Here is a 27,476-nt window from a genome sequence, read left to right as displayed (position 1 = left end):
GATCATCTACTGCTAGTCAAGCTTACACCATATCAGCAAACAACAGTTAGCTTACAATGTTAACATAGGAAGATATTCCTCTTCTCAAACCAATAGATTCGAGGTGCTTAGTGTTGAGCCTGGAGTAGAGGAAAATGCCTCTATTCGATTATTCTAAGATGATCCTTGAGCAGGGTGGTGCTCTAGAGCTTTAGGTATTATCCTAGATCAGAGCGGGGCTCTTCAAATAGGCCATGCATGAAGGAAACATGGATTGGCCCTTAATTGCGAAACTTGAGATAATGGAACCATGGGTTTAGCTCCAACTATTTATTTTAACCAATCAAATGGGAGTTCTTGGAAAGGGGTTGACGAGGAATTATTGGATGAGCGACTAGTGTATTAAAACAAAGGGTATTTGTGAAGAGAATTGGGGGGGATGATTTGGATCTTGTTGTGGGCTCAAGACATCAAACTCTTCTTCTGCGACGACTGAAGAGTTGCTTAAAACTCTAATATGTGCAAGGTGGGTGTTATGACTCACGTCAAATATCGATTCGAGATTATAAAACCAAATGAACAAAGGAACAAAAATGACTATTTTGTATTAGGAAGCACGAAAATCCCAGAGGCAACCCTCTGTACAAAATGGAATTCCCTAGCTAAGTGCTAGTTACTCTCTTTACAAGAAATCAAATCTCTAATGCCTCTCATACCAACTAACTGCTATTATATATTCTCTTCCCCTTCACGTGTGTTTCATTTGTTTCTCCTAACATACGCTTTGATTGTCTTGGGCTTTTCATCTTCAGTCTCACTTGGGCCCTTTGAATTTGATGTTCCTGGGCCCAATGGGTCAAGATATTGCATATTTGAATCTGGGCTCATAACAGTACCGGCCTCCTCAAAAATCGCTTTGTCCTCAAGGCGAAATTCAGGAAATTGTCTTTGGAAATCTCCCAGGTTCTCCCATGTTGCTTCCTCATCAGTTCGTCCCTTCCATCGTACTAGGACCTGTTGATAGGGCTGCCCTGCTATGTGTTTAATCCGCCCTGCTAACACCCCATCAGGTTCAAATGTCATAAATAAATCAGTGTCCAGTTCATCTGGTAATCTGATCTTGACATCATGGTTACCCACTGCTTGTTTCAAACACGAGACATGAAAGACCGGATGTACCCTAGACCCCTCAGGTAACTGTAACCTGTAAGCCACTGTCCCCACCTTCTTTCCAATCTTAAAAGGCCCATAAAATCTGGCTGCTAACTTCTGAAAAACTCTTGTGCAAATCGAGTTTTGTCGATGTGGTCGCAACTTCAAATACACCATATCACCTTCCTGAAAATCAACATCTCTCCGCTTTTTGTTAGCATGCTTCGTCATATGTTGTTGAGCTCTTTCAAGATTATATTTCAGCTGCCTTAATAGCTCATCTCTATCCCACAAGGCCTGCGATACAGCTGCTACCACTGTCTCGCCCGGAAGAAATCGAATCATGGCAGGTGGTTTGCGTCCATATACCACTTCGAAAGGACTCATGCCCGCGGATATGTGATAGGAGGTATTGTACCAATACTCGGCCCAATACAGCCGCTGAGCCCAATTCTTGGGTTGCTCCGAACAGAAGCAACGTAAATAAGTCTCAACGCACTTATTCAATGTCTCACTCTGTCCATCGGTTTCCGGGTGGTATGAAGTACTCATTTTCAGTTGAGTCCCTTGCACCCTGAAGAGTTCGGACCAAAAAAGACTCATAAATACAGCATCCCTATCACTCACAATCGTCTTTGGAACCCCATGCAATTTCACCACGTTTTTTATAAACACATCCGCCACTGTACTAGCTTTGTAGGGATGTTTCAATAAAAGAAAGTGTCCATACTTGGACAACCTGTCGATCACAACGAAGATAACATCATATCCCTTTGACTTTGGAAGCCCAGTAATAAAATCCATTGCTAAATCCTCCCAAATCATCACTGGAATAGCCAAAGGTTGTAGCAAACCCGCTGGTTTTGTGGCTTCATACTTTTGTTGCTGACAAATTACGCATTCAGCCACAAACTGACGGACATCCTTTTTCATTCCTTTCCAAAAGAAATTACTCGCCACTCTTTTATACGCTCGTAATGCCCCGGAATGGCCTCCAACTGGTGTGGTATGAAATTCATTTAACAACTTGGAAACCCACTGCGACGAACGGGGAACTACCAATCTGCCTTTGTGCAACAAACACTCGTTGACTAATCGATAATGTGTGCAGCCCTCATTATCCTCCCGGAGCTTATCAATAATTTTCCGCAGTTCTTGATCTTCCCACACTGCCTTCTTAACTTCATTTATCTCAACCCATTCTGCTTTTGTTAAAACACCCAAGCCGCCTTTGTCCTCTCTCCGTGACAAAGCATCTGCTGCTCCATTATCCATACCAGCCTTATGCTTAATTTCAAACTCATAGCCGAGCAGTTGGCCAACCAATATTGTTGGTCTGGAGTGGTTATGCATTGTTGAAGGAGGCTTCGTAATGGTTTATGGTCCGTGAGCACGATAAACTTGTGCCCTAAAAGGTAATGACGCCAATGTTGTACTGCCAAAACCAAAGCCATTAGCTCTCTTTCATAGGTGGATTTTGTTAAAGCTCGATCGGCCAGCGCCTTGCTGTAGTAGGCAACAGGTCTGCCTTCTTGTGTCAATACAGCCCCTAGACCAACTCCCGATGCATCACACTCAACCACAAACTCCTTATCAAAATGAGGCATTCGCAGAACCGGAGCAGTAATAAGTGTATTTTTAAGCTTAACAAATGCATCTTCTGCCAAATCGTTCCAGCAAAAATTGTTTTTCTTTAGCTGGTCGGTAAGAGGTCTTGCAATCTTTCCATAGTCTCGAATGAACTTCCTGTAGTAACCAGTCAACCCAAGAAATCCTCTCAAAGCCTTTGTGTTTTGTGGTCTCGGCCAACGACTAACGCTTTCGATTTTGTTTGGATCCACCATCACCCCCTGGTCAGTGATAATATGTCCCAAGTATTCAACTTGACTCAACCCAAAGTGACACTTTTTTTGATTCAAAACAAGCCTGTTACGCACCAACACATCCAACACCGTGTTCACATGCATCAAGTATTCCTCCCATCCTTTACTATAAATCAATATGTCATCAAAAAAGACTAGCACAAATTTCCTCAGATAAAGCCGAAATGCCTCATTCATCGTGGCTTGGAATGTTGCTGGAGCGTTTTTCAGTCCAAAGGGCATTACTATAAATTCATAATGCCCTTCGTGCGTTCGAAACGCTGTTTTAGGAATGTCCTGAGGTTGAACACGAATCTGATGATACCCCGACTTGAGATCCAACTTTGAAAAGTATTTAGCCCCATGCAATTCATCAAACAACTCTTCAACCACCGGAATTGGGTATTTGTCGGAGATCGTAATATCGTTTAAGGCCCTGTAATCAACACAGAAACGCCAGCTGCCATCCTTTTTTTTCACCAAAATAACAGGACTGGAGTATGGGCTGCCACTGGGTTGTATGACACCCGATTTGAGCATGTCTCGCACCATGCGTTCTATCTCGTCCTTTTGGTGGTGGGCGTAGCGATATGGCCTCACAGAAACCGGTCCACATCCCTCTTTGATGTTAATAGCATGATCATGTATTCGTCGAGGTGGCAAGTCGATAAGTTCTTGAAACACCCCTTCATATTTAGCGAGGAGACTGGCCATATCCCCATGTAAATTTCCTTGCTCTGCCTCCAGTTTGCTTCCCCCACTGTCATTCCACTTTACTGAAACTGCCCCACAAAATTCCACCTCCCGTACTTTAGCAATTGACTTGAGAGATACCACGGATCTTCTAAGTGTTGGATCCCCCCGTAGAAGCATCGTCTGCCCTTTCCAAGTGAATCTTATCTGCATATTGGCCCAGTTCAGCATGACATCGCCTAATTTGCGTAGCCAGTCAACTCCTAAAATGAGATCAAGCCCACCCAATTCAAACAAATACCCTTCGATTTGTATCTGGCAAAGACCCAAATCGACTTCCAAATCTTTACACATCCCTTGACTTGCTACGCGAGCCCCATCGCCAAGACACGCGCCAAATCGCACTTCCTCATCCACCTTAATCCCCAAATCAGTGATCAAGCTTCTCGAGATGAAGTTGTGGCTAGCGCCACTATCCACCATTGCCACCACATCTCGGCCCGCCACTTTCGCTTTCATTTTCAACGTCTGTGGTTGATTAATTCCACTGACTGAATACAATGGTAATTCCAAAGTGTTGTACTCGGTGGTAGGAGTTTCCTCCCACGTTTCAATCTCACCCTCTTGATGACCAATTTCCTCCACAGCTGCCCCCTGTTCGAGCTCGCATGTTTCCCCATCTTCCTCGGCCAGAATGGTTACCTTTAAACTCTTATTCACACAACGATGCATAGGATGGTATGGTTCCCCACATTTAAAACACAACCCCTTCTCCCTCCTGTGCAAATACTCTTCGTGTGATACTATCCATCCCTGTGCAATACTCTTTGTGTGATACTATCCGTCCCTCACGGTTCCTCTGTATCGGAGCCTTAGATATTCCGCCATTGTTCCCACCAAGATTTGATCGCGATCCCCCACTGTAAGCTGTCGTAGCTAGCGGCCGACGTTGATACCCTTCTCCTGGACTCGCCGCCTTCCCGACAATCTGTGGTTGGGGATGATTAAATGGGCGATCCTTATCAGTGATGTGGGCTGGACTAGCCCAACCCGTATTCATGGGCCTTCTCTGTTCATAACTCATACTCAGCCCATTTCGATTTTTTCCCCGATCCAACACCTTCCCAAACAACTCCACCTCCAGCCCTCTGGCCAACAACATCGCGCGATCCACCGTTCGCGGATTATGAACGATCATTCGCCGACGAATCTCATGCAATCCACTCAGAAAATACCCCAGACACTGCTCTTCTTGAACGTCACCAAGCTGCGCGACCAACACCTCAAAGTGTTCGATATAAGTTTCGATCGGTTGATGTCCCTGTTTCAGCGATGCCATCAATTCAAATGGGTTAGCATCATACCCCCCATATCGTTTAATTAATTCTTCAGCAAATCGGTCCCACTTCATGTTGGGAATCCTCGCCTTCATCCAGTGGAACCAATGGACGGTGGATCCCTGCATACACACGTAAGCCAACTTGAGTTGACATTCGATCGGAGTTTCATGAACGTCGAAGTATTGCTCCACCTTCCCCAGCCAGCCCATCGGATCCTCGCCGTCAAAACCTGGTAATTCAATCCTCTTTAACGCCCTTCTCATCTCCTCCTTATCCTGTCTACCATCATCTCCTCCTGGCCCCTCTTCCTTTCAATTGTCAGTAAGTGTAACACCACCCTGTCCCTTGAGCAACTGCTCCATCAACACCTTCAGATCATTAAAACCTCCGAGAGTTTGATCAAGTTTATCTAGCCTGCCTTGCACCTGTAGCATACTCTCCTGCAACCCATTCACTGATCGTTCCATCGTTTCAAACTTCGCATCATTTCGTGTGCTGGCCATTGCCGTCGACCGTTCTTCGTATCCGGCAGGTCGGACCAATGTTATGACTCACGTCAAATATCGATTCGAGATTATAAAACCAAATGAACAAAGGAACAGAAATGACTATTTTGTATTAGGAAGCACGAAAATCCCAGAGGCAACCCTCTGTACAAAATGGAATTCCCTAGCTAAGTGCTAGTTACTCTCTTTACAAGAAATCAAATCTCTAATGCCTCTCATACCAACTAACTGCTATTATATATTCTCTTCCCCTTCACGTGTGTTTCGTTTGTTTCTCCTAACATACACTTTGATTGTCTTGGGCTTTTCATCTTCAGTCTCACTTGGGCCCTTTGAATTTGATGTTCCAGGGCCCAATGGGTCAAGATCTTGCATATTTGAATCTGGGCTCATAAAAGTGGGTCAAGGCCTTAAGGCCCACATTAGGAATTGAATGAGCCAGTAACATGACCATTCTTGCTTTCCGCTCTTGCAAGTCTGGATAAGGGTAGACATTCTATTCTGAGCCATGGAGCTTCTATGCTGATGACTAGCCGAAGTGATGGATAAATTGGATTGCGGCGATGGGCCGTATGAACATGATTCTTCCCCTGGGCCACATAACCGTCCTTTACTAAGATTCAGTAATACTTAAGTTTGTGAGACAGAAATTGGCAATAATCCTACTGTTGAAAAGAGTAGTAAGTTTAGTTCTTCCAAAGCTAGTTCCTCGGATGTTCCGATTTTTGCAGCAGGGATTCCCACCCGCTTTTCCAAGAAAACGAATAAGATCAACCAACCTTGTAAAATTAGAGATCAATTATTTCTTCCAGCTCAACTAGTAGAAGAGCCAATTCCAATTTCTAAAACAATTTGAACAAGGAACAAGGAAGAAATTGTGGACAGAAGAAATTCAAGACTTTGAAGTGGATTCGGTGTGGGTGACTCCCTTGACACTGACTTCGGTCTGAAGCTTTATCATTCTTTAGAATTATCTGATGGAGAGGTAGAACAATTTTAAAGATTGAGAAGATCGTCGGATCTTCATAGGATTGGTTCTTCCTTAAATTTGTGATTTTATTCGAAGAAGTGTGGGGGATGTTGCAGATAATAAGAGAATCACTAGGAGGGTAGATTGCATGCTAATTGGCGTCGTTTTCTAAATCTGTTTTAGTTAGTTGTAGCTTGTAATCGAAAGGTTCTAGTCTAGTCTTTCTTATATGTTTTAACTTTTTTATAATTAAAGTAAGCCTTTACACAAGGCATAATGACCATTCTAAAACCGGCTGTTTCGGTTCCAGAACGGACGATTTTGGTTCCAATGAAAGGTGGAGCAGGATCAAACCTCTTAAAAATAGTTTCGATTCCAGTTTTGTTATGGTTTGGACTGATTCGAACTGAGATTTATTATTTTAAACTTAAAATTACGAAAAAATAACTGTACAACTCGTGATAATCAAATTAATTATTTAATACTTACTATAAGTTATATCACAAAATACCATGAATATTTAATTTTAAAAATTAAATTAAATTTTCTTTATGTAAATTAATTAGTCTAATAATATAAATAAGTTTTCTGTGTACTATTAAGACCTTAAAATTGTTAATTAATTTATGTTTTTGGTTATGGTTTCTAACGGTTCCAGTTTATATTTTTAGGATCCAGAACTGAACCACAAGACCTTAGTTCTGATTCCATTTTTCAACATAACTGAGAAATTGTCTTGGTTTTGGTTTCTGAAATATGGTTTTTCGAAGAACATAGGATTTCATTTTGTTTTGGTTGTGGTGCTGTTGGCTAACTCTTCTTTTGGCTAGTAGAGCAACTCTTCATAGTTCTCACTTAGTTAACTTTTGCGGTAGGCACTAACTTGGTAAGGTAGTTCCTCGCTCTTCACTCTCATTACATAACAAAGTTCTCTCTCAATTCTAAGCATTAGACATTTGGAATTTGACCTTGAAAGTGTTTCTTATGTGCACAACTATCTGCTTTCTTGACAGTTTAGAAAGAAAGTTTTCCGGGTCTTATCTCTGAAGGCATATTTAAATTTCAAAAGGATTATGTATTCACAAGTTGGTTAGTGCTTTATTGAATAAATGAATGCTTCAGCAGTACCACTACCATTAGTGTTGTGATTTATGGTTGTGCGCAAAGTGTGGGGATGATGCTGGATTTCTTTAATTTGAGTTTTGAAATCTCTGCAAATACATTCATTTATCTCATCACTTTACACCAATAAATTCGACAATTTTCTCTATCAATACAATTCATGTACATTTACAGTAAAGCATGCAGTTAACTTGATATTAGTCTGTGTACGTAACTTGATATTAGTCCTTATTCAGCAGCACAACTCACAAACATACGTGACACTTATGCAAGCAGCACAAATGGCTTTTGGTCACTCACTTTACTTGCTGTATAGTGTTGGCTTTGCTGTTGCTGTTGCTGTTGCTCAGTGTATCCTCAGAACCAAAACATGGCGCAACACTTTCACTTAGTTATTAGGAAATCCCTAGCCAGAATTGCATGACAGTACTACCACCATGGTGGCAGATGCTGTGCAATTTGTTCCGATTTTGCATGTGTATATATATATATATATATATATATTTTTTTTATTTTTTGCATTTGGTGCTGGTCTATATAATTGACTTGTCAGTTTACTCTTTCTTTCTTTTTTTCTTCGTGGGTTTTTTTTGATGATTCTTCCCAAATTATTTCTCTCTCTTTTAAGTTGAGCATCTATACTTGAATTCCTAGAGGTTTGGCCCAGCTCAATTTGTAATTTGCTATTTCACTTGGTATCGCTAACTTAGCTTGTCATACACAGCATGTTGATATAAATATCTTTTGTTCTTTAAATTCATATGCAGTGTCTCTGATTCTGTCCATCGAATTGTCTGTGTGATCCTTTGACGACCATTTGCAGTGTTATATATTCATTTGAGTAAAATAATACATTTTCTGACAGGTCATGGAGGATTTGGTCATGTTGTGTTATGCAAGAATAAGCTTGATGGCCGGCAGTATGCTGTGAAGAAAATTAGGTTAAAGGACAAGAGCCTGCCTGTAAATGACCGTATATTGAGGTGTGTGTCTGCTGACCTTCTTTGAGAGAAATCTCTTGCTCAACTCTTTAGAAGCATGATTGCCTACTCGTGAAGCTTTTTCCTGTTAACTAGTTGGTCTTTCTTGTTGCTGACGATTGGTTATTCAGTGCGTATAAAATTGGGTGAAATTGTTGTTTAATTAATTGGCCCTGTTTGAGAAGCATGAGAGTGGACTTGATTGGGATATTTCAACTGGTTGCATTGTTGAGATGTCAGCCCTGAACTTGTGTTCATCACTTAAAGTTAGTTGTACTAAAAAGGGAAGAACTTGTGTTCACCACTTAAAGTTAGTTGTACTAAAAAGGGAAACAATCTTGAACTGGCATGCTAATCCATCTAGTGTCAAACTTTGGAATCATTCTGTGGGAGTACTGTCCTTCTGGTAGGTGTTATAGGCATCTGCTACTTCAAGTTACCTCATTTTTATAATTGTGCCTCTCTCTTCCCGATTTTACCTTCTTCCTATCAAAATTACTTTCATGTGTACTTGTCATCGAGTCCTTATTTTTTGTCCCAATGGGCTACAACTTTAATCATGAGAAACTTAATGTCCTAATGACGGGGAAATAATCCACTTCCCATTTGGTATTTGATATTGGATTCTTAAATAAACAAGAACATAATTGCTGGAGAATGAACAACGTTCTTTTTATTATATCACTTCTACTATTTACAATAATTAACTAATCAATATATAGACACACTAACATAATCAAAAGACCGTTGGTTGCTCTACAAGAAATTAAACGAGAAGTGGTGGATAGAAGATTTATTGCCAGTGTGTGGAAATCCAGATTTGTGGATTGGGTTGTTTTACCAGCGGCAGGCAGATCAGGGGTATTTTTGTGATGTGGGATCCAAGATTAGTGTCTGTCAAAGATAATCTAATCGGGGAATTTTCGGTTTCTATTAATATTGAATTGGAGAATAATATTGCGTGGTGGTTTACGGCTGTGTATGGTCCATGCAAGCCGAGCCAGAGGCAGAACTTTTGGGATGAATTGGCTGGGTTAAGAGTCATATGCGGAGAGCAATGGTGTTTGGGTGGGGATTTTAATGTGGTAAGATCATTGAGTGAAAAATTGAACAGTACGACTTTCACAACAAGTATGTGTGGCTTTGATGCTCTGATCCAGGAATTGGAGTTGTGCGATCCGCCTTTGTTGAATGCTAAATTCACTTGGTCGAATTTGAGGGCATCCCCTATTTGTTCTAGATTAGATAGATTTCTTTTCCAGTCAGGTTGAACGGAGATCTATCCATTCCATAGACAAACAGTGTTACCTTGGGGTTACTTCGGACTATTTCCCAGTTATATTTGACACGGAGAAGGTAAAGTGGGGACCAGCCCCTTTCAGATTCGAAAACGTGTGGCTGAAACATAAAAGTTTTAGATCAGCAGCTTTGTTGGTGGAATAGTGCAGAATCTCAGGGGTGGGAAGGGTACAAGTTTATGCGGAAACTTCGAGCTTAAAGGATAATATCAGGAGATGAGAAAGAGAGTGAGGGTATGAGTTCAGAAGAGGTGGCTCTAGAAAGGAAGATAATTCGTTATGAAATAGAGGAGTTATTATGTCGCAGGAACCAAATTAGCAATCAAAAGGCGAAGGTGAAATGGTTGAAAGAAGAAGATCATAACACCAAGTTCTTTAACTCTCTCTTGAGTCATAGGAGGAGTAGGGCGGCCATTAATAAATTGGAAAGGGAGGATGGTTCGGTCACTTGCGATCCGGATCAAATAGAAGACATTTTGGTACAATTCTACAAAGAGTTGTACCCCAAAAATGGGGAAAGGGGCTGGGGAGTTGAAGGGGATTAGAATTGGAAAAACCGTTTTCAGAAGAAGAGATCAAGTTAGCAGTGTTTGAGTGTGATGGTGGCAAGGCACCGGGACCGGATGGATTTACTTTGGCTTTTTACCAAGAGTGTTGGGATATTGTCAAAGACGATCTGAAGAGGGTTTTCAACGAATTCTTTGAAGGTGGTATCATTAATGGTATCACCAATGAAACGTATATTTGCTTGATTTCCAAAAAAACAAGATTCCATAAAGGTAAAGGATTTTAGACCCATTAGCTTAACCACAAGCTTGTACAAAATAATCGCCAAAGTTCTGTCGGGCCGTTTGAAGAAGGCTGTACCATTCACGATAGCTGAGTCACAAAATGCATTTGTAGGTGGAAGACAGATTCTAGATCGTGGCCTCATAGCAAACGAGGTGGTGGATGAGATGAGGTGGAGGAAAAAAAATGGTTTGGTCTTCAAATTGGATTTTGAAAAAGCATACGATAATGTGGACTAGGAATTTCTTGATTTTGTTCTTTCGAAGGAGGGGTTTGGCGTTCGTTGGAGGAATTGGATCAAAGGGTGTCTTTCGAATGTATCCTTTTCAGTGATGATTAATGGGAGACCAAGTGGTAAATTTCATGGACAGAAATGGTTTCGGCAAGGGGATCCATTGTCTCTTTTTTTTGTTTAATTTGGTAGCAGATGTCTTGGGGAGATTGATTGATAAAGCTAAGGCTGCGAGGTTCATTCGGGGTCTCGAGGTAGGCAGGGAGAAGGTGGAGGTTTCACATATTCAGTTTACGGATGACACATTGTTCTTTGCTAAGGAGAAGTGTCACGTGCTGTTTTTAGTTGATGTGGTGAGATCGTTTTGTGGTATGTCGGGGTTAAAAATCAATTGGGAAAAGAGTGGGTTGCTGGGAATTAATTTCGGGGAAGGAGAGGTGGAAGCGCTAGCACAATAATTAGGATGTGGGAAGGAATTTTGGCCTATCAAGTATTTGGAGTACCTCTAGGAGGTAATCCACTTAAAATTTCTTTTTGAGAGCTTATTTTGACTAGCTTGTCGAAAAAATTGGCAAGTTGGAAGTAATCATTTCTATCTAAAGGGGGGAGGTTGACACTCATATCAGCAGTTTTGAATGCCTTGCCGATCTACTTTATGTCACTGTTTCGAGTGCCAAGTGGTATTGCAGATATGATGGAAAAGTATATGAGGGACTTTCTTTGGAATGGAGTGGACGGGGATTCACACTGTCATCTGGTGGCATGGGAGTAGGTTTGTAAGCCCAAAGTTCTAAGGGGTTTGGGAACAGGGAATATTTGTTTGAGGAATAGAGCTCTGCTGGGGAAATGGTGGTGGAGATTTTTAGTGGAACAAGAGACGATGTGGAAAAGGGTCATCAAGAGCAAGTACGACTTACAAGATAATGGTGGGATGTTGGTTTGACTAGAAATGTTACGTTTAGGAGCCCATGGAAGTTTATTTCAAGGTCTTACTCGGCTTTTCACTCATTGGTAAGGGCGGTGGTTAGAGGGGGACTAAAGTGAGGTTCTGGGAAGATAGATGGTGGGGGGAGTCTTCGTTTTGGGATCTGTTTCCACCTTTGTTTCAGATTTCTTATGCACATAATATGCATATTTATCATTTTGTATCAACGGAAAATTCGTTGAATATCGTACCCCTTTCATGGACTTTCATTTTCGGAGGGATTTGAGGGATCAGGAAATTGCTGAGGTAAGCATATTGTTAGGTGAGTTGATGAGAGTTAGATTGATTGATGGGGCTGAGGATGTTAAAGTGTGGGTTGGGGATTCTTCTGGTATCTTCTCGGTTAAATCCTTTTCTGAGTCCTTCTTTCCTAATACCGATCATCCCTTGTTTTCTTTTTTCAATGTTATCTAGAAATTTCCAATACATTCGAAGATTCAAGTTTTTTCTTGGACAACAGTGTTGGGTAAATTGCCGACTTCGGAGTCGATGCAAAGGAGATGGCCTTCATGTGCTTTGAATCCGAATTGGTGTGTGTTATGTCGGAAAGAGAGGGAAACTCAGGATCACATGATTATACACTGTTCTTTCACGTATGGATTGTGGTCGAGGGCTTTGACGGAGATGAGGTTAGTGTGGGTAACACCTTGATCACACAGGAGCTATACGCTACTGATCTTGCTTTTCTTTTGGGTAAGAAGGGGAGAATATTTTGGACTTTGGTGGTTCATAGTGTTTGTTGGTCGGTGTGGTTGGAGTGAAATGGAAGAATCTTTGAGAATATGGAAGAAACGACGGAAGAGTGCTGGGAAAAGATTAAGATAAGGATTGCTATGTGGAGTAGATCTGTTAAAGAATTTCAGAATATTGCAATCTCAGATTTATTAAGGGATTGATCTTTTGTTTATTGTTGATATGATTAGGGAGTCGTTACTTTCTTTTGTAATTAGCGGAAATTTTGTCCGCCTTTTGTAAGATTTTCTTCTCGTATATAATATATTAGCGTTTCTTATAAAAAAAAAACTCTCCCTCTCAAGCTGGGATTAGAAATCTATCATTCCCAGCTTGGACACGATCTCTTGAAACAACGGGCCATTTAATCCTTTGGTGAATATATCGGCTAGCTGATGACCTGATGAGACATATGGTGTACAAATTAAGTCACTGTCCAGCTTCTCCTTAATGAAGTGTCTATCAATTTCAATATGCTTTGTCCGATCATGCTGCACCGGATTATGTGCAATGCTAATAGCTGATTTCTTGTCACAATAGAGTTTCATAGGTCCACTCCTCTTTACCTTTAGATCTTCCAAGACAATCTTCAACCAAAGCAACTCACAAAACCCTTGAGTCATTGCTCTGAATTCTGACTCGGCACTTGACCTTGCGACAACATTTTGTTTTTTACTTGGCCAAGTGACAAGATTTCCTACAAGGAATGTTCAATACCCTGTAGTCAACCCCTGTCATTGACTGATCCAGCGTAATCCGCATATGTGTAGGTCTCAAGTACCATATTGTCATCTTTTTAAAACAAAATCCCTTTTCCTGGATTCCCTTTCAAGTACTGAAGTACCTTGTCAACTGCACGTGAATGTGCTTCCTTTGGGTCATGCATAAATTGGCTGATCACACTTACAGCATATGCTATGTCGGGTCTCGTGTGAGAGAAATAAATGAGTCTTCCCACAAGGCGTTGGTACATTTCTTTATTCACCATTCTGTTCTCCACGACTTCTCCAAGTTTATGATTGAGTTCTATAGCTGTGCTCATTGGTTTACAAGCCAATTTCCTGTTTCTCGGAGCAAATCAGTGATGTATTTCTGTTGGGATATAAATATCCCTTGCTTCGAATATGCTAATTCTATGCCAAGGAAGTACTTTAATTTTCCCAAATCTTTAATTTCGACTTCAGCAGCTAGTCTCTGTTGAAGCCCTGTTTCTCTTTCTCATCATCCTCTGTAATAATGATATCATCAACATAAACAAGCAAAATAGTGACTAACCCATAAATTGAGTGCTTAATAAACAAAGTATGGTCTCCCTGACGTTGTTTGTATCCCATGGATTGCATTACCCTTGTAACTTGTAAGTCTTTCGAACCATGCTCGAGGGTACAAACCTGCCCTTTTCGTACATTTTTCCCATATCCCGGTGGAATGTCCATATAAATCTCTTCCTCAAGATTTCCATGTAAGAATGCATTTTTTACATCAAACTGCTGCAATACCCCATCCATAATTTGCTGCCAAAGATAATAGAACTCTAAATGTGTTCATTTTAGCAACCGGAGCAAATGTTTCTTGATAGTCCACCCCATACGTTTGCTTAGCTACCAACCTCGCCTTATATCTTTCCAATGTGCCATCTGATTTATATTTCACTGTGTATACCCATTTACACCCCACTGATTTTTTTCCCAAAGGTAATTTTCCAAGTGTTGTTTTTTTCCAAAGCTTTCATTTCCACATTCATGGCTTGTTTCCAGTTTTCATTAGACAATGCTTCAGATAGTGTGGAAGGGATGGGAATATTGTTTAAACTTACTAAGAAGCTTTTATGTGATGGTGAAAATTTGTCATATGTTACGACATGGGACAGTGGGTAACGTGGATGGTTTGTGCAATCTATGGTTCCTTTGCGAAAGGCAATAGGAACGTGCAAGCTATGATAATCTATTGAGTGAGGTGTGTGTTCATTGTGTGTAATGAAGTTCTCAATTGTTACCTCAGGTGTAGAGCTCAGTTTGAACTCTTGGGCTTGCACAAGTTTAGGGACCGAGGGACCTTTCCGCCTTGAATATGTTTGACCAAACAATCTTATATTGATTTGAGTAGAGTTCATCTCATGAGGACTTGGGACTGGTTGAGAACTTGGTACAGGATCAGGCTTGTAAACATTTTTTGGGACAGATCGATGGCTTAACAATGGAGGACTAGAGAAGTTAGGTAAGGTTGGAAAAATGAAAGGATCCTCCTTATCTTCCAAATTATGATCCCCTGGAAGATGGAGAATGGAGTAATAAGATTCATTCTCATGGAATGTGACATCAACTGAAACAAATAACTTCTTGGAAGGAGGATGGTAACATCGGTGGCCTTTTTGTGTTGATGAATACCCAACAAACACACACTTGAGAGCTCTAGGATCCAACTTACCACGGCTATGACCATGAACATGAACAAAGCACTCACACCCAAACACTTTTGGTGGCAATTGATTAGTGTGTAGATCAGGAATGGAGATCGTGAGCATCTCGAGAGGACTTTTATCACCCAAGACTTTAGAGGGAAGCCGATTGATAAGATGTGTGGCTGTTAAGAGAGCGTCCCCCCAATAATACCTAGGCATATGGTTCTGAAATAAAAATGCACGAGCAATTCTCAACAAGTGGACATTTTTTCTTTCAGCAAGTCCGTTTAGCTGTGGAGTATGCACACTAGACGACTCATGGATAATGTCTTCTTTTTGAAAATAGGAGTGAAGAACCTGATTGAAATAATCTTTGGCATTATCAGACCTGAACCTTTTTATTTTTACCCCAAATTGGTTTTGAATCATGTCATAAAACGTTGGAATGATAGAACTCACATCAGATTTATGTTTGAGCAAGAATATCCAACACATGCGGCTATAATCATCAATAAAAGAAATGAAACAGCGAGCTCCAGTAACATTTGGAATGGGAGATGAACCCCAAATATCACTATGGATTAAATAGAAAGAACTCGAACATCTTTTATTACTTTGAGGAAAAAATACACGCTTGTGTTTTGCGAATTCACAAATTTCACATGAAAAAGACCCAATATCTAATCCTTTAAATAAACTAGGAAACAAGACTTTGAGAGTTTGAAAGGACGGATGACCAAATCTACGATGTTGAAGCCAAATTTGTTCTTGATTTGAGGAGAGGTAGGCAGAATTAGAGTGCTTGGGCAGATTGTTTGGTGAGTCAAGATAGTAAAGTCCATCCCCTTCCTTAGCATGACCAATCGTCCTCCTCGATGCTTGGTCCTGAAATTCACAATAAGACGGGTAAAAGATCAAATTGCAAGACAAGTCTTGTGTTAATTTCTGTATAGAAATAAGGTTAGTGGACAGTTTGGGGACATGAAGCACTTGTTTAAAGGTAATGGAAGGACTTAATTCGACATGGCCCAACCCTGCTACTGTGATCAAAGAACCGTCAACAGTAGTAATTTTTCTAGTGCTAGGACAAGGGGTATATGAACAGAAAATTTGTGATGAGTGTGTCACGTGATCATTGGCTCCGGAGTCTAAGATCCAAGAGTTGGCAAAATGGAGTGGACACATTGAATCCAATGGAAATAGGAAACTTAAAAAAGCCCTTAACTACTCAATTTCTTCCTCATTGAATTCTTTTGGAGATGGAGCATCTATATGCTCCGGTTGTGCAGTCATATGGGCTTGGCTCCTATTCCTCAGTTGCTTTCCTTTGCTGCCCTCATCCTTGTATGATGGTTTGCCATGAATTTTTCAGCATCGATCTAGAGTATGCCCTGTTTTGAGACATTTGGGACACCACAATTCATCTCTAGAGCCTTGGGACAAATTTCTAAGAGCAGTACCCTTTCCAGAATCTGGTAGATGATCAATGTTCTTGTTAGTGACCAATGCGGAGCTCTCCACACTTTGTGGTTTAAGCATGAAGCCTACTTTCTTCCGATCGAATGATGGGTATAACCTCATTTAAAGATGGAATTTGGTCCCTCCCAAGGATTTGAACCGTGACTTGATCGAATTCAGGGTTGAGTCCCACGAGAAAGTCATAGACCCTATCTTGTTCGATGTAATTTTTCAGAATTGTCGCATCGTCTGGGCACTTGGTCTCGAAGCATCGATAATGATCAATCTCTTCCCACATATTTTTCAGAGTATTAGCATACTCTGTAACAGATTTATTTCCTTGAGTAGCCAAGCCTGTTTGTACTTTGATTTCATAGATTTGTGCAGCATCTCCCTTCTTGGAATATGTTTGGTGAATGCTGTCCCAAATCTCCTTGGCAGTGGTGAGGAACATGCATGCATCACTGATGTCGGGCATCATAGAATTCCAGAGCCAAGCCATAATAAGGGAGTCTTCTTCATCCCAGGCAGCAAACTTGGGGTCCTTTTTGTTAGGCCCACTACCAAGCAGATGGCTGAGCTTTCCTTTACCCTTCAATGTGGTCCTGACGAGCTGAGACCATTTTAAATAGTTCTTGCCATTTAGCCTATAGGCAGAATGGATTTGCTGTAATTCTCCAACAGCTGGAACTGGAAGGGTTTCAGAAGTTTCGACTTTTTCAGCCATCGATAATTGCCCGAATAATAAGCCAGAGGACTTGCAATGTTAGGCTAAAAAATAGCGACAATGGAATCGCGAATCAGATCCGAATGTATCGAGCCTTATGGCTCTGATACCATGTTAAATAAACAAGAAGAACATAATTGCTGGAGAAAGAAGAAAGTTCTTTTTATTATATCACTTCTACTATTTACAATACTTAACTAATCAATATATAGACACACCAACATAATCAGAAAATAGAAACAGAATTGTAATCACTTTAATTAAGGAATCTCCTAATTATTCTAATTTACAATTAATACATAATTTCCTAAATGTCAAAGATATGATTCTGATTATATTTCCATATCTTTAACATGGACTATGGTTCAAAACAGACAATTGAACTTTCACATAAAACTCACAAGTTTTATGCTGTAGAGTAATTTATTTCTCAATGTTCAATATTTTATTAAAGTACAGCAAAAACTTGAATATGTGAACGTCAATGCTGACCTGTACCCTCCAGGTTTAATCAAAACTCTTGGTCAAAAAACATCATCACAAATGTTAAGGTTGTGACAATGTGCTTCAAGCATGTGAAGAGTCAAGAGTTAATGTAATATGTTGACCCTGTGGACAAAATTTTGACACTCTTTAATTTATGGTTTGTACTCTTTCATTTTAATATTAGTTCAATGTATATGTTACCAGATAGATATTTCTTTGCTCATTCCAATGCTGGGTTCTGTTTCACATCCAATTTCGCCTTTATTTGAAGTTTGAACTGTTTTACGACAAATGTATGATTTTCTTTTCAATGACCCACCTTGTTTGTTTGTTTTGTTATGCAATTTTGCTGCAAGCATTTCTTATTTGGCTATTGTGAATGACACCCGCCTCTGGTTATTTTCAGTTTTATCCGTGATATTGTCTTTGTCCCGACTAATATGCTTTTTTGTTGTTATTATGTTGCAAACCTACTATGGTATCGTTCTTAGGGAAGTAGCCACACTTTCTCGGTTGCAGCATCAACATGTTGTGCGGTATTACCAGGTTATCAGTTGGAATGGATCTTTTATTTCAGTCAATATCATTCATTTGCATTTAGGCAATGGTGGCTAAATTCATCGTTTACATCATTATGATGAATCCAATGTAAATAGATAACATAGTTTAGTTTCTTTTGATAAATATATGAATTTGAGCTTTGTAATTTTATTTAAAACAAATTTTCAGGCTTGGTATGAAACAGGAGTTGTTGGAAGCCTTGACAATAGTGCACAGGGTACTAAAACTGACATGAGCTCTAGTTTCAGCTACAGGGACGCAAGTTCTTCGGACGCATTTGGACATGAACAGAAGCTTGAATCTACGTACCTTTATATTCAAATGGAATACTGCCCTAGGTAACTTATTTCCAATTTCCAATCTCCTCTTCAAATACTTTCATTCCCCGCAATATTAAGTCCTCATACAGAGTTTTGAGTTAGCCAATTTTTATGTCATTACTAAGTACTAAGAGCACATTTCCCGAAGCACTAAAATATTTGGATCACCAATTTCTGCAAGTTCTCTGATGACTGGAACATTCGACAAATGTGCCAAATGTATGCTTATGTTTTTGAAGTGTTTTGGTTCTCTTAATGAGAAGGAATGACAAAATCATACTATTACAAAAGATACTGTTTTACAAATATCTGGCAAGCTTCCAAGTTTTCCAACTATGAGCAAACTGTAATTGCATGTCCCTTAGAGACATTGAATTGGGTGAGGCTTGCTGCCCTGTGGAAGAGTCTAGAACTATTTCTTGACATGAATATGAAATACACTAAGCAATCGGCATCCAAACTAGTCATTTGGTAACAGCTTTCAAGAAATTTGAAGTGTTATTTACTTAGTCAACCATCATCAGCCATGTTGCTGCCAACGAACCCCGATATGTAGATTTGGTACAAAATTTGAAGTGCTAGCTAGTTCATAATAATGTGGCACGTCGTTCTAATGTTTGATAAAAAAATGTCTGTTAGTTCTTTACTTTTACGTGCATTTGCTTTTTTAAAATCTATTTCATATTGATGATGTGCATAATTTCCTGAATTGCCTCAGCTTATTTTCAGTGATACGTATTGTTGACTTATTCCTTACTAGATCTATTTTTCTGAAGGACATTGAGGCAAATGTTTGAGTCATATAATCATTTTGATAAGGAACTTGCATGGCATTTATTCCGCCAAATTGTGGAAGGCCTGGCACATATTCATGCACAAGGAATTATTCATCGTGATTTGACCCCTAATAATATATTTTTCGATGCCCGCAATGACATCAAAATTGGGGATTTTGGACTTGGTAAGTGGCTACTCCTAGCTGATCACATATTGTTGCATTGAATTGGTCCATCTTTCATCAGATTTTGTGGAATTTCTGTTGGCTCATTAAGTAGTTTTTGCGTAGTCACCTTACCTGTGTAGATTTTCTTTTATATTATTTACTAGTAGAGGTTCTTGCAGATCATCTTCCTTGGATTAAGCAAAATTTGTTTTTAGAAATCTGATTCTCAATTTTGAGTTTATTGCTTTTTCCCAAGATTGAAAGATATTTTTTACCATTTTAACGGCTATGGTGTCAATGCCGCTTATATGTTAGTTGGACTTACTTGGAAACCGAGATGGTGTAATTGCACCTGAGGTAACAGTACTTTGCTGTTTATTAGGGTTGTGTTATAGCCTTAGACATGATTTTGGGATATTCTTGAAACCATGCAACTTCATTTTCTTACATTTGGCGCACTTTTGCTAACTTGTTACCTCTTACTGTAAAACGATTGCTGGAATTGTTGGTTGAAATGAATGTCTTTTCCTTGGCTGTTCTGGTTTTTTGTTATGAAACAATCAAACAACTATGCGTCCAATTGTTCAAAATGGTCCATTAACACTAGCTTCCAATTCCAATTTCATCATTTTGTTTCGGTTTTTTCTGTTGCATAGTTAGTTGCATGATTTGTTCAGTGAACAAACAACTATTACAATCTTAAACATGTATTAGGTTATACCTCATTTTCAAATAAGAACCATTTATTTTTATTATCAGCGCGCAAGACGTGATTTTACTGAAAACACCAAATCAACAGTAAACGAGAGACGACTAGGCATAAATTTCTCAAAGACAACAATCGCAAATATTGTTAGGGACTTGGAGGATCACCCCAAGCCCAATATCAAGTTTGTTTGTACTAGAAGGCAAAAAAAGCCCATTTAGTTGGCCGTGGGATGAGGGGAATAAGAGTAAGTGAGAAGTAGGAGTTGGGAGTTAGTTATCAGTATTTTTCCATTGTACTACTAGCTTGGCTAGGGTGTTACAGATTCCAAAATCTGGGAATTCTTTGTTCTTCCGAATTATTTTAGTTAATACAATCTTTTCATTATGGCTCCATCTCTTCTCTTTATTGTTATTGTTGGAATCCAAAGAACCAGCCTAACACAGATAGCTGAAATAGTCAAGAGAATAATATAGTAAAACTCCCACCACAAAATTGTAGAAGAGTGCACTTATATTGAAAACCACGTATATAAAGTTTGTTAACCCTCGTATATGCACATCAAGCATATCTTTAGTCAGTAATTGGTACTCTTTGGCATTTGCTAAAGCATTTGCAACAATTCCCTCGAATTATGCGAAAAATATGGATAGGATTCTCCAGTAAGAAAGTACTAATTTGTGCTACAATGTGACGTGGGTTCCAATGTATCTGCAGACAGGGGGAAAGATTTATTCATCCTACAAAGTTACAACCCATTCGAATTTGCCAAATGTTCTACTCTGGTATTTGAGCCAATTCCAATGGAAGTGGAGGAAAACATAATTATTGTATATCATCTTGTGAAATGCAATACACATATATACACAACAATGAGTATATTAGCCTTACAAAATTACTATCAAAATATTTGATTTGAGTTCTTTTGATATCCGATCAAATCAAAACAAATTACTATCAAAATATTTGATTTGAGTTCTTTTGATAGACCTTTGTTTTCGAGATCAGATAGGTCATGGGAAGTAGCGCACATATTCAATAGCGACAATCTTTTTATTCAACTTATCTTTGATGAAGTGTTGATCAACTTTGACATGCTTTGTTCGATCACAACGAACCGAGTTGTGCGCTATATTGGTGGTTAAATAATTGTCACAATAAAGCTGCATAGGATCTTCATACTCTACTTTCGGTTCTTTCAATACTCTTTTGTTTGGATACTCCACGATCCCTTGCTCTGTGCTCTGGCTCTACGCTACTTCTTGCAACAACAAATTGTTTCTTAGCCAAGTTACTAAATTCCCCAAGCCAATGTACAATACACGAATGCTGACTTTTAATTAGTAATGAAACCTACTCAATCTGCGTTGGTTAATGCATGCACTCTTCGGTCATTTTTTGCCTAGGGAAGCCCTCCCAAGTGTTTGTTTCAACTTTCAAGTACCTTAAAATTCTATACATTGCATTAAGGTGTATTTGACATGGTGAGTGCACATATTGGCTCACCAAACTGACACCGAAAGTGATGTCAAGATAGTGCGGGATAAGTAGATGAGTTTCCCAACACGATGTTGATACCTGCCTATAGCCACTAGTAGGGATGATAATGGGCTGGGTTTAAACTTGACCCTGCGTTAAACCCATCATGTCCGAGGGACTGAGACGGGTCTAAACTCGGTCAAATGGATTGCGGAGTGGGTTAAGACCTGGTCATCGGGTCAGGTCCGGGCCGGTAATGGGCTTAAATAAACTGCCCTTGTACATATTATAATAATAATTTATTTATATTTTATCTTATATTGAATTTAATGCCCTACTCTCTAACCCTAATGCACAATGTGCCTTCCCGGTCCCTCTTTGAGATGAATATCTTTTGGTTTTGTTGAACTTATTATTAAAATGTTATGGTTGGAATACATAATATATTAATTTTTTGAATTTTTTGTTGGGACCCGCTGGTTTTTGGGGAGGGGTGGGGCGGTCCCCGGGTCTCCGTTGCCATTCCTATTCCTTGCCATTGGGCTTCCTCGAACATGAATCCTTTGTTTCCTAACTCTATTGGTGTCTTGGTTGGTTTGTAGCCCAAAATACCAGTTTCATCTAAGAAATTGAGATACCTTTCTTGCTACTCGCTATCTCCATCCCTAGAAAATATTTCAGTTCACCAAGATCCTTGACTTCAATCAAACTCATTTGCCATTATCTGCTTAACATTCTTTATCTCTTGGGTGTTGTTTCTTGTGACAATTATATCGTCTACACAATCTGAGAATGATGATTTTACCTTTCTTGGAGTGTCTAATGAACAATGTGTGATCGAAATAATTCTTCTATATTATTTTGTGAAATACAATACATATTGTTGAAGAACATTATGTTTTCTTTTTGCGAAATGTCGGGTTTGAAGATCAACCTGGATAAGAGTGCTTTGTTGAGCATTAATTGTGAGGCCGAAGTGGAAGTAGAGATGGCTAGAGATTTTGGTTGCGGGCTGGAGTCTTGGCCCATTACTTACCTGGGGTACCTTTAGGAGGAAATCCTCTCAAGATATCTTTTTGGGAGCCGGTGTTGTTCAAAATGTCAAAAAAGCTGGCGAGTTGGAAAAAATCTTTTCTATCGAGAGGAGGTAGACTAACTTTGATTGAGGCGGTGATGAATGCCATTCCGTTGTATCAGTTATCGCTATTCAGAATCCCTAGGAGGGTGGCGGGGACCATGGAAAAGTTAATGAGGAATTTTTTGTGGGATGGGCCGGACAGGGACAAACATTGTCATCTGGTATCTTGGGAAAAGGTTAGCTTGCCAAAGAGTAGGGGAGGGCTGGGGATCGGCAATGTCCGTTCTAGGAATAGAGCTTTGTTGGGTAAATGGTGGTGGCGTTTCTCGGAGGAGGGTAATTCGTTGTGGAAGAGGATTGTGGCAAGCAAATACGATATGCATGAGAATGGATGGGATGCGGGACTGGCAAAACATAACACTTTTCGGAGTCCCTGGAAGTTCATCTCTAGGATTTATCCGGATTTTATTCAATCAGTGAGGTTAGAGGTCAAAGGGGGAAATAGAATTAGGTTCTGGGAGGATTGTTGGGTTGGGCAATTCTCTTTTCCGTTTTTGTTTCCTTCACTTTTTCAGATCTCTAGCGCTCATAATAAATCCATTTCTCATTTTCTTTCTAGCGACTCCATCTCTTCGTTAAATTCTCCTTCGTGGGATTTGCATCTTCGTCGTAATATTAGGGATGAGGAGCTGGGCGAGTTGTCTAGTTTGTTGGAAGTTTTGGGTAGGGTTAGCTTAGTGGAGGGAGGGGAGGATGTTCGGAGGTGGAAGTGGGTTGATTCAGGAGTGTTTTCAGTTAAATCCTTCTTTGATTCCTTCTTCTCGGATGATTTGTATCCAAAATTCGATCTTTTTCACATTATCTGGAAGGCTAAGATTCCCTCTAAGGTAAAGGTATTCGCATGGACAGCGGTGTTGGGAAGATTGCCGACTTGTGATGTGATTCAAAGGAGGTTTTCGAATTGCTCCTTGAGCCCTAATTGGTGTGTATTGTGCAAACAAGGGGCAGAGAGTCAAGATCATTTGTTGGTTCATTGTATATACACAAGTTCCTTATGGTGGTTGCTGCTGCAGGAAGTGGGTTTGTCATGGGTGGCACCAGGTTCCACGAGAGAGCTATTCGGAGCAGATTTGGGTTGGTCACTGGGAACTAGGGGCAAATTTTGTGGGGTGTTTTAGTGCATTGCGTTTGTTGGATTGTTTGGCTAGAAAGAAACAGAAGGATCTTTGAAGATGAAGAAGATTCGATTGAAGTTACTTGGGACAAGATAAAGTTGAGCGGATCAACTTGGTTACACAATATAAAAGAATTTCAACCTTTTGCTATTTCAGATTTGTATAGGGATTGGAGCTTAGCTTTGAGCTAGATTTACTTGAACCTCTTTTGAGGATTAGTGGATCACTGGTCCACAATTTGTACTTTAATTATTTTAATTATTAATAATATTTATGTTTCTGATCAAAAAAAAAATATATATACACAACGAGAATGTTTGACCCAACAAATAAGGAACTACTAATATTTTCCTGCCAAACTTAAAACATTAGATTATCCTATCAAATCAAAACAAATTACTATCAAAATTTTTAATTTACTACAAATTTACTAATCTACAAACCTGAAGAAGCGAGGACGGCGTAACCCCTGATCATTCCGAGTAATACAACCCGCAGACAACTCCCTTGGATTCCTAAGAGAGCAGGGATCTGTATTAAGTTTGAGAAACCCAAAAGGAGATTTAGGCCTTAATTGTCTCAAAAAATTGAGACCCAATACACACGTGTGATCCACCAAGAATGTATGGATACCTAAGCAAAACAATGAAGGCTTCAAATAAACCTTCATTTGCTTTCAAATTTTTTTGTTCGCACTATCACTACATCATTCTTAATGAGTGTAGTTGCGAAAACACATGTTCAGATTTCATAGAATATCAGTAACTTTCATAAAACTATACCAGATATACTTTCAGATAACAAAATATTGCATCAACTTCCGTACATGTCTTGCCAAACTTACTTTAAGAAGATCTATCCAAAACTTTTGAAGTGGAAATAATAAAAATGGAACCACATACCTTCAGATATCTCAATACAATTAATCTGAACACGACATCTCAATCTCAAAATATCACTTTTGACTTTCGTCAGTATTTTTAGTTGGAACTTACAGATTGGCTGTCCTTGTATTTAGCAAAGTTTTTGAAGCTGGAGCAATTGGATCAAGATGTAGATGCTGCTGAAATTGTTAGGTTATCCGTTGATGGAACTGGTCAGGTTGGAACTTATTTCTACACTGCACCAGAAGTAGAGCAAGGATGGCCGAAGATTAATGAGAAGGTTGAAGTTTAATCATTTGGATAATTTTTTCAGTAATCTTCGAGTTTTATGAATTGTCATTCTATGTATAGGTTGACATGTACAGCTTAGGAGTTATGTTTTTTGAGTTGTGGCATCCATTTGACACTGCTATGGAGAGGCATATTGTGCTTTCTGATTTGAAACAGAAGGGAGAGCTTCCTTCTACCTGGGTTGATGAATTTCAAGAACAAGCATCCTTACTAAGGCGCATGATGTCGGCAAGTCCATCAGATCGTCCATCAGCCACAGAACTACTGAAGCATGCTCTTCCTCCACGAATGGAGTATGAATTGCTAGACAGTAAGTAAAAGATATTTTTATAGAACTTCAATCGAGTTTACAAGGATAGCAAGCAAAGCTGAAAAACGATAACCTCATTTACCATTTTTTTGCCATTTATTTAGATCAACAAATTTATGTTTGCAATGATAAACTTTTGTTGACGTGTCCTAGTGATAATTTTGTAAAAATCTACAAGGATTAGATGTGCTGCTTGAAACCGGATACTCTTGCGTATAATGTTGTATTTTCATGGAACACTCACCCTTGTTTTACCTAAGTTGTTACAAAAAATAACATTTTTTTGCCATAAAAAAAGTAAAGAAAAGAATGTGTACATTAGGATTACATCAGTTCAGTTGTAAATTAAATATTTGATAGTATTCTGATTTTATTTGATAAGATAGTCAAATCTTTTAAGTTTGGTAGGAGAATATCAGTAATTTCTGATTTGTAGGGATTGTCTATTCATTGTTTTGCATATGTAGGTATACAATGCTTCACAGAAAATATATAAGAAATATATTTTTCCCAATTTCTACATGGTACCCACGCTAGCAGCTAATTGAGGTTTGTACAGTAGCCGCCACCCACTTGCCCCATCAACACGACCCTAAACGCTAGCCACCGTCAATTTCTCTTCGCACTGCTCCTACGCAACTCTAGCCACTGCAGTCAATTTTTTCTTCGCGCTTCTCCTGCTAGAGTAGAATCATGCTAGAGTCGGCTGTACGAAGTATTCTTATCCCTAGTACAATCATGTTAGAGTAGGCTGTTTGCAATGCTTATTGCAGATTTATCATCACAATACAACATCATTGTTGCCTTTGACATTTAATTGTAGCTCTTGAAGTACCATTTTTATCCACAATATCCACATTCTCCTTTTGTCATGGCTCAAACTTATCTCTTGCAATATTTCGTGTCACCACGTTTTGCTTTTTGCTTCGCCAAGTGACATTCCCATAAGAGAGAACAATAACTAGAGGTTGATCTCTTAGCAGAGATGGACATCGCCGAGACTACATCTATGAACTCTTCCACACTTCTTATGCCGTAGGAAGAAACAGAAATGTTTTCCAAATTGAAGTTTCCATTAAATTGATCAACCAGACGATCAGGAGGAAATTTTCAGATTTCCATGTTTCTTGAGCGACCGTGGTTGTGGGTTCCTTTATTTTTTTTTATTTATAGGAAACGATAATAATATTATATAAATAAAGAGAGTGAAATTTACAACTTGCGAACCAGTGGTCCAAAAAAAGATTCTAGAAAAGAACCACCAAATAACCTAACCCAAGACTAAACTCCAATCCCTATACAAATCTGAAACCGCAAAAGATTGAAAATCTGTAATCTTATGAATCCAAGTAGATACTCTTTAACTTTATCTTGTACCATAGCTCTCCCAATGATTCTTCTGCGTCTTCAAAAATCCTCCTGTTTCTTTCAAGCCACACTGACCAACAAACACAATGCACTATTACATCCCAAAATACTTTACCCTTTTTACCCAGCAAGCCACTAAAGTCTGCAACAAATAGATCCTTTGTAGATTTCGGTATCACCCATGATAAACCCATTTCCTTCAAAACCAAGAACCACAGAGAACTCGTAAAAGGACAATGAATAAGCATATGGTCCTGATTCTCTACCCCTTGCTTACACAGCACACACCAATTTGGACATAGAAGACAATTCGGAATCATTTTTTGAATCATTTCACAAGTCAGTAATCTTCCCATCACAGCAGTCCATGAAAACACCTGAACCTTGGAAGGAATTGGAGCTTTCCAGATTGTTCGGTAAAGAGGAAAATGAGAAAACAAAGCAGCCGGAAAGAAAGAACCGAAGAAAATTTAACCGAAAAAAAACCAAAATTATCCCACACCCATTTCCTGACATCCTCAACCCCCTTAACTAGACTGACCCTCCTCAGAATATCCAACAAAGCTCAGATCGAACATCTCTTCATCCCTAAGATCACGACGATAATGCAAATTCCAAGAAAGAGTGAGAGATGAGGCTGAAAAATCTC

The 27,476-nt window shown here is 39.4% G+C and overlaps 1 protein-coding gene across 5 annotated transcripts in view; it reads left to right on the top strand.

Moving 5' to 3' along the window:
• The window catches only part of LOC140874568 (eIF-2-alpha kinase GCN2), a 48,014-nt gene that overhangs the window by 8,207 nt on the left and 12,331 nt on the right, over nucleotides 1-27,476 (top strand). For all 5 annotated transcript variants that reach the window (XR_012148150.1, XR_012148145.1, XR_012148146.1 and 2 more), the window contains exons 11-16: nucleotides 8,490-8,607; nucleotides 18,204-18,258; nucleotides 18,442-18,611; nucleotides 19,370-19,554; nucleotides 24,993-25,138; nucleotides 25,210-25,459. Coding sequence is in view for 2 of the 5 variants with exons in the window: in XM_073277888.1 (XP_073133989.1) it covers nucleotides 8,490-8,607; nucleotides 18,204-18,258; nucleotides 18,442-18,611; nucleotides 19,370-19,554; nucleotides 24,993-25,138; nucleotides 25,210-25,459 (924 nt within the window). In the remaining 3 variants the exon portion in view is untranslated. The remainder of the gene's footprint in view (nucleotides 1-8,489; nucleotides 8,608-18,203; nucleotides 18,259-18,441; nucleotides 18,612-19,369; nucleotides 19,555-24,992; nucleotides 25,139-25,209; nucleotides 25,460-27,476) is intronic.

Source organism: Henckelia pumila, chromosome 1, assembly GCF_033568475.1.
Source record: "Henckelia pumila isolate YLH828 chromosome 1, ASM3356847v2, whole genome shotgun sequence".
NCBI lineage: Eukaryota > Viridiplantae > Streptophyta > Magnoliopsida > Lamiales > Gesneriaceae > Henckelia > Henckelia pumila.
Note: the sequence above shows the minus strand (reverse complement) of the source record. Positions and strands in the feature narration are given on the sequence as shown.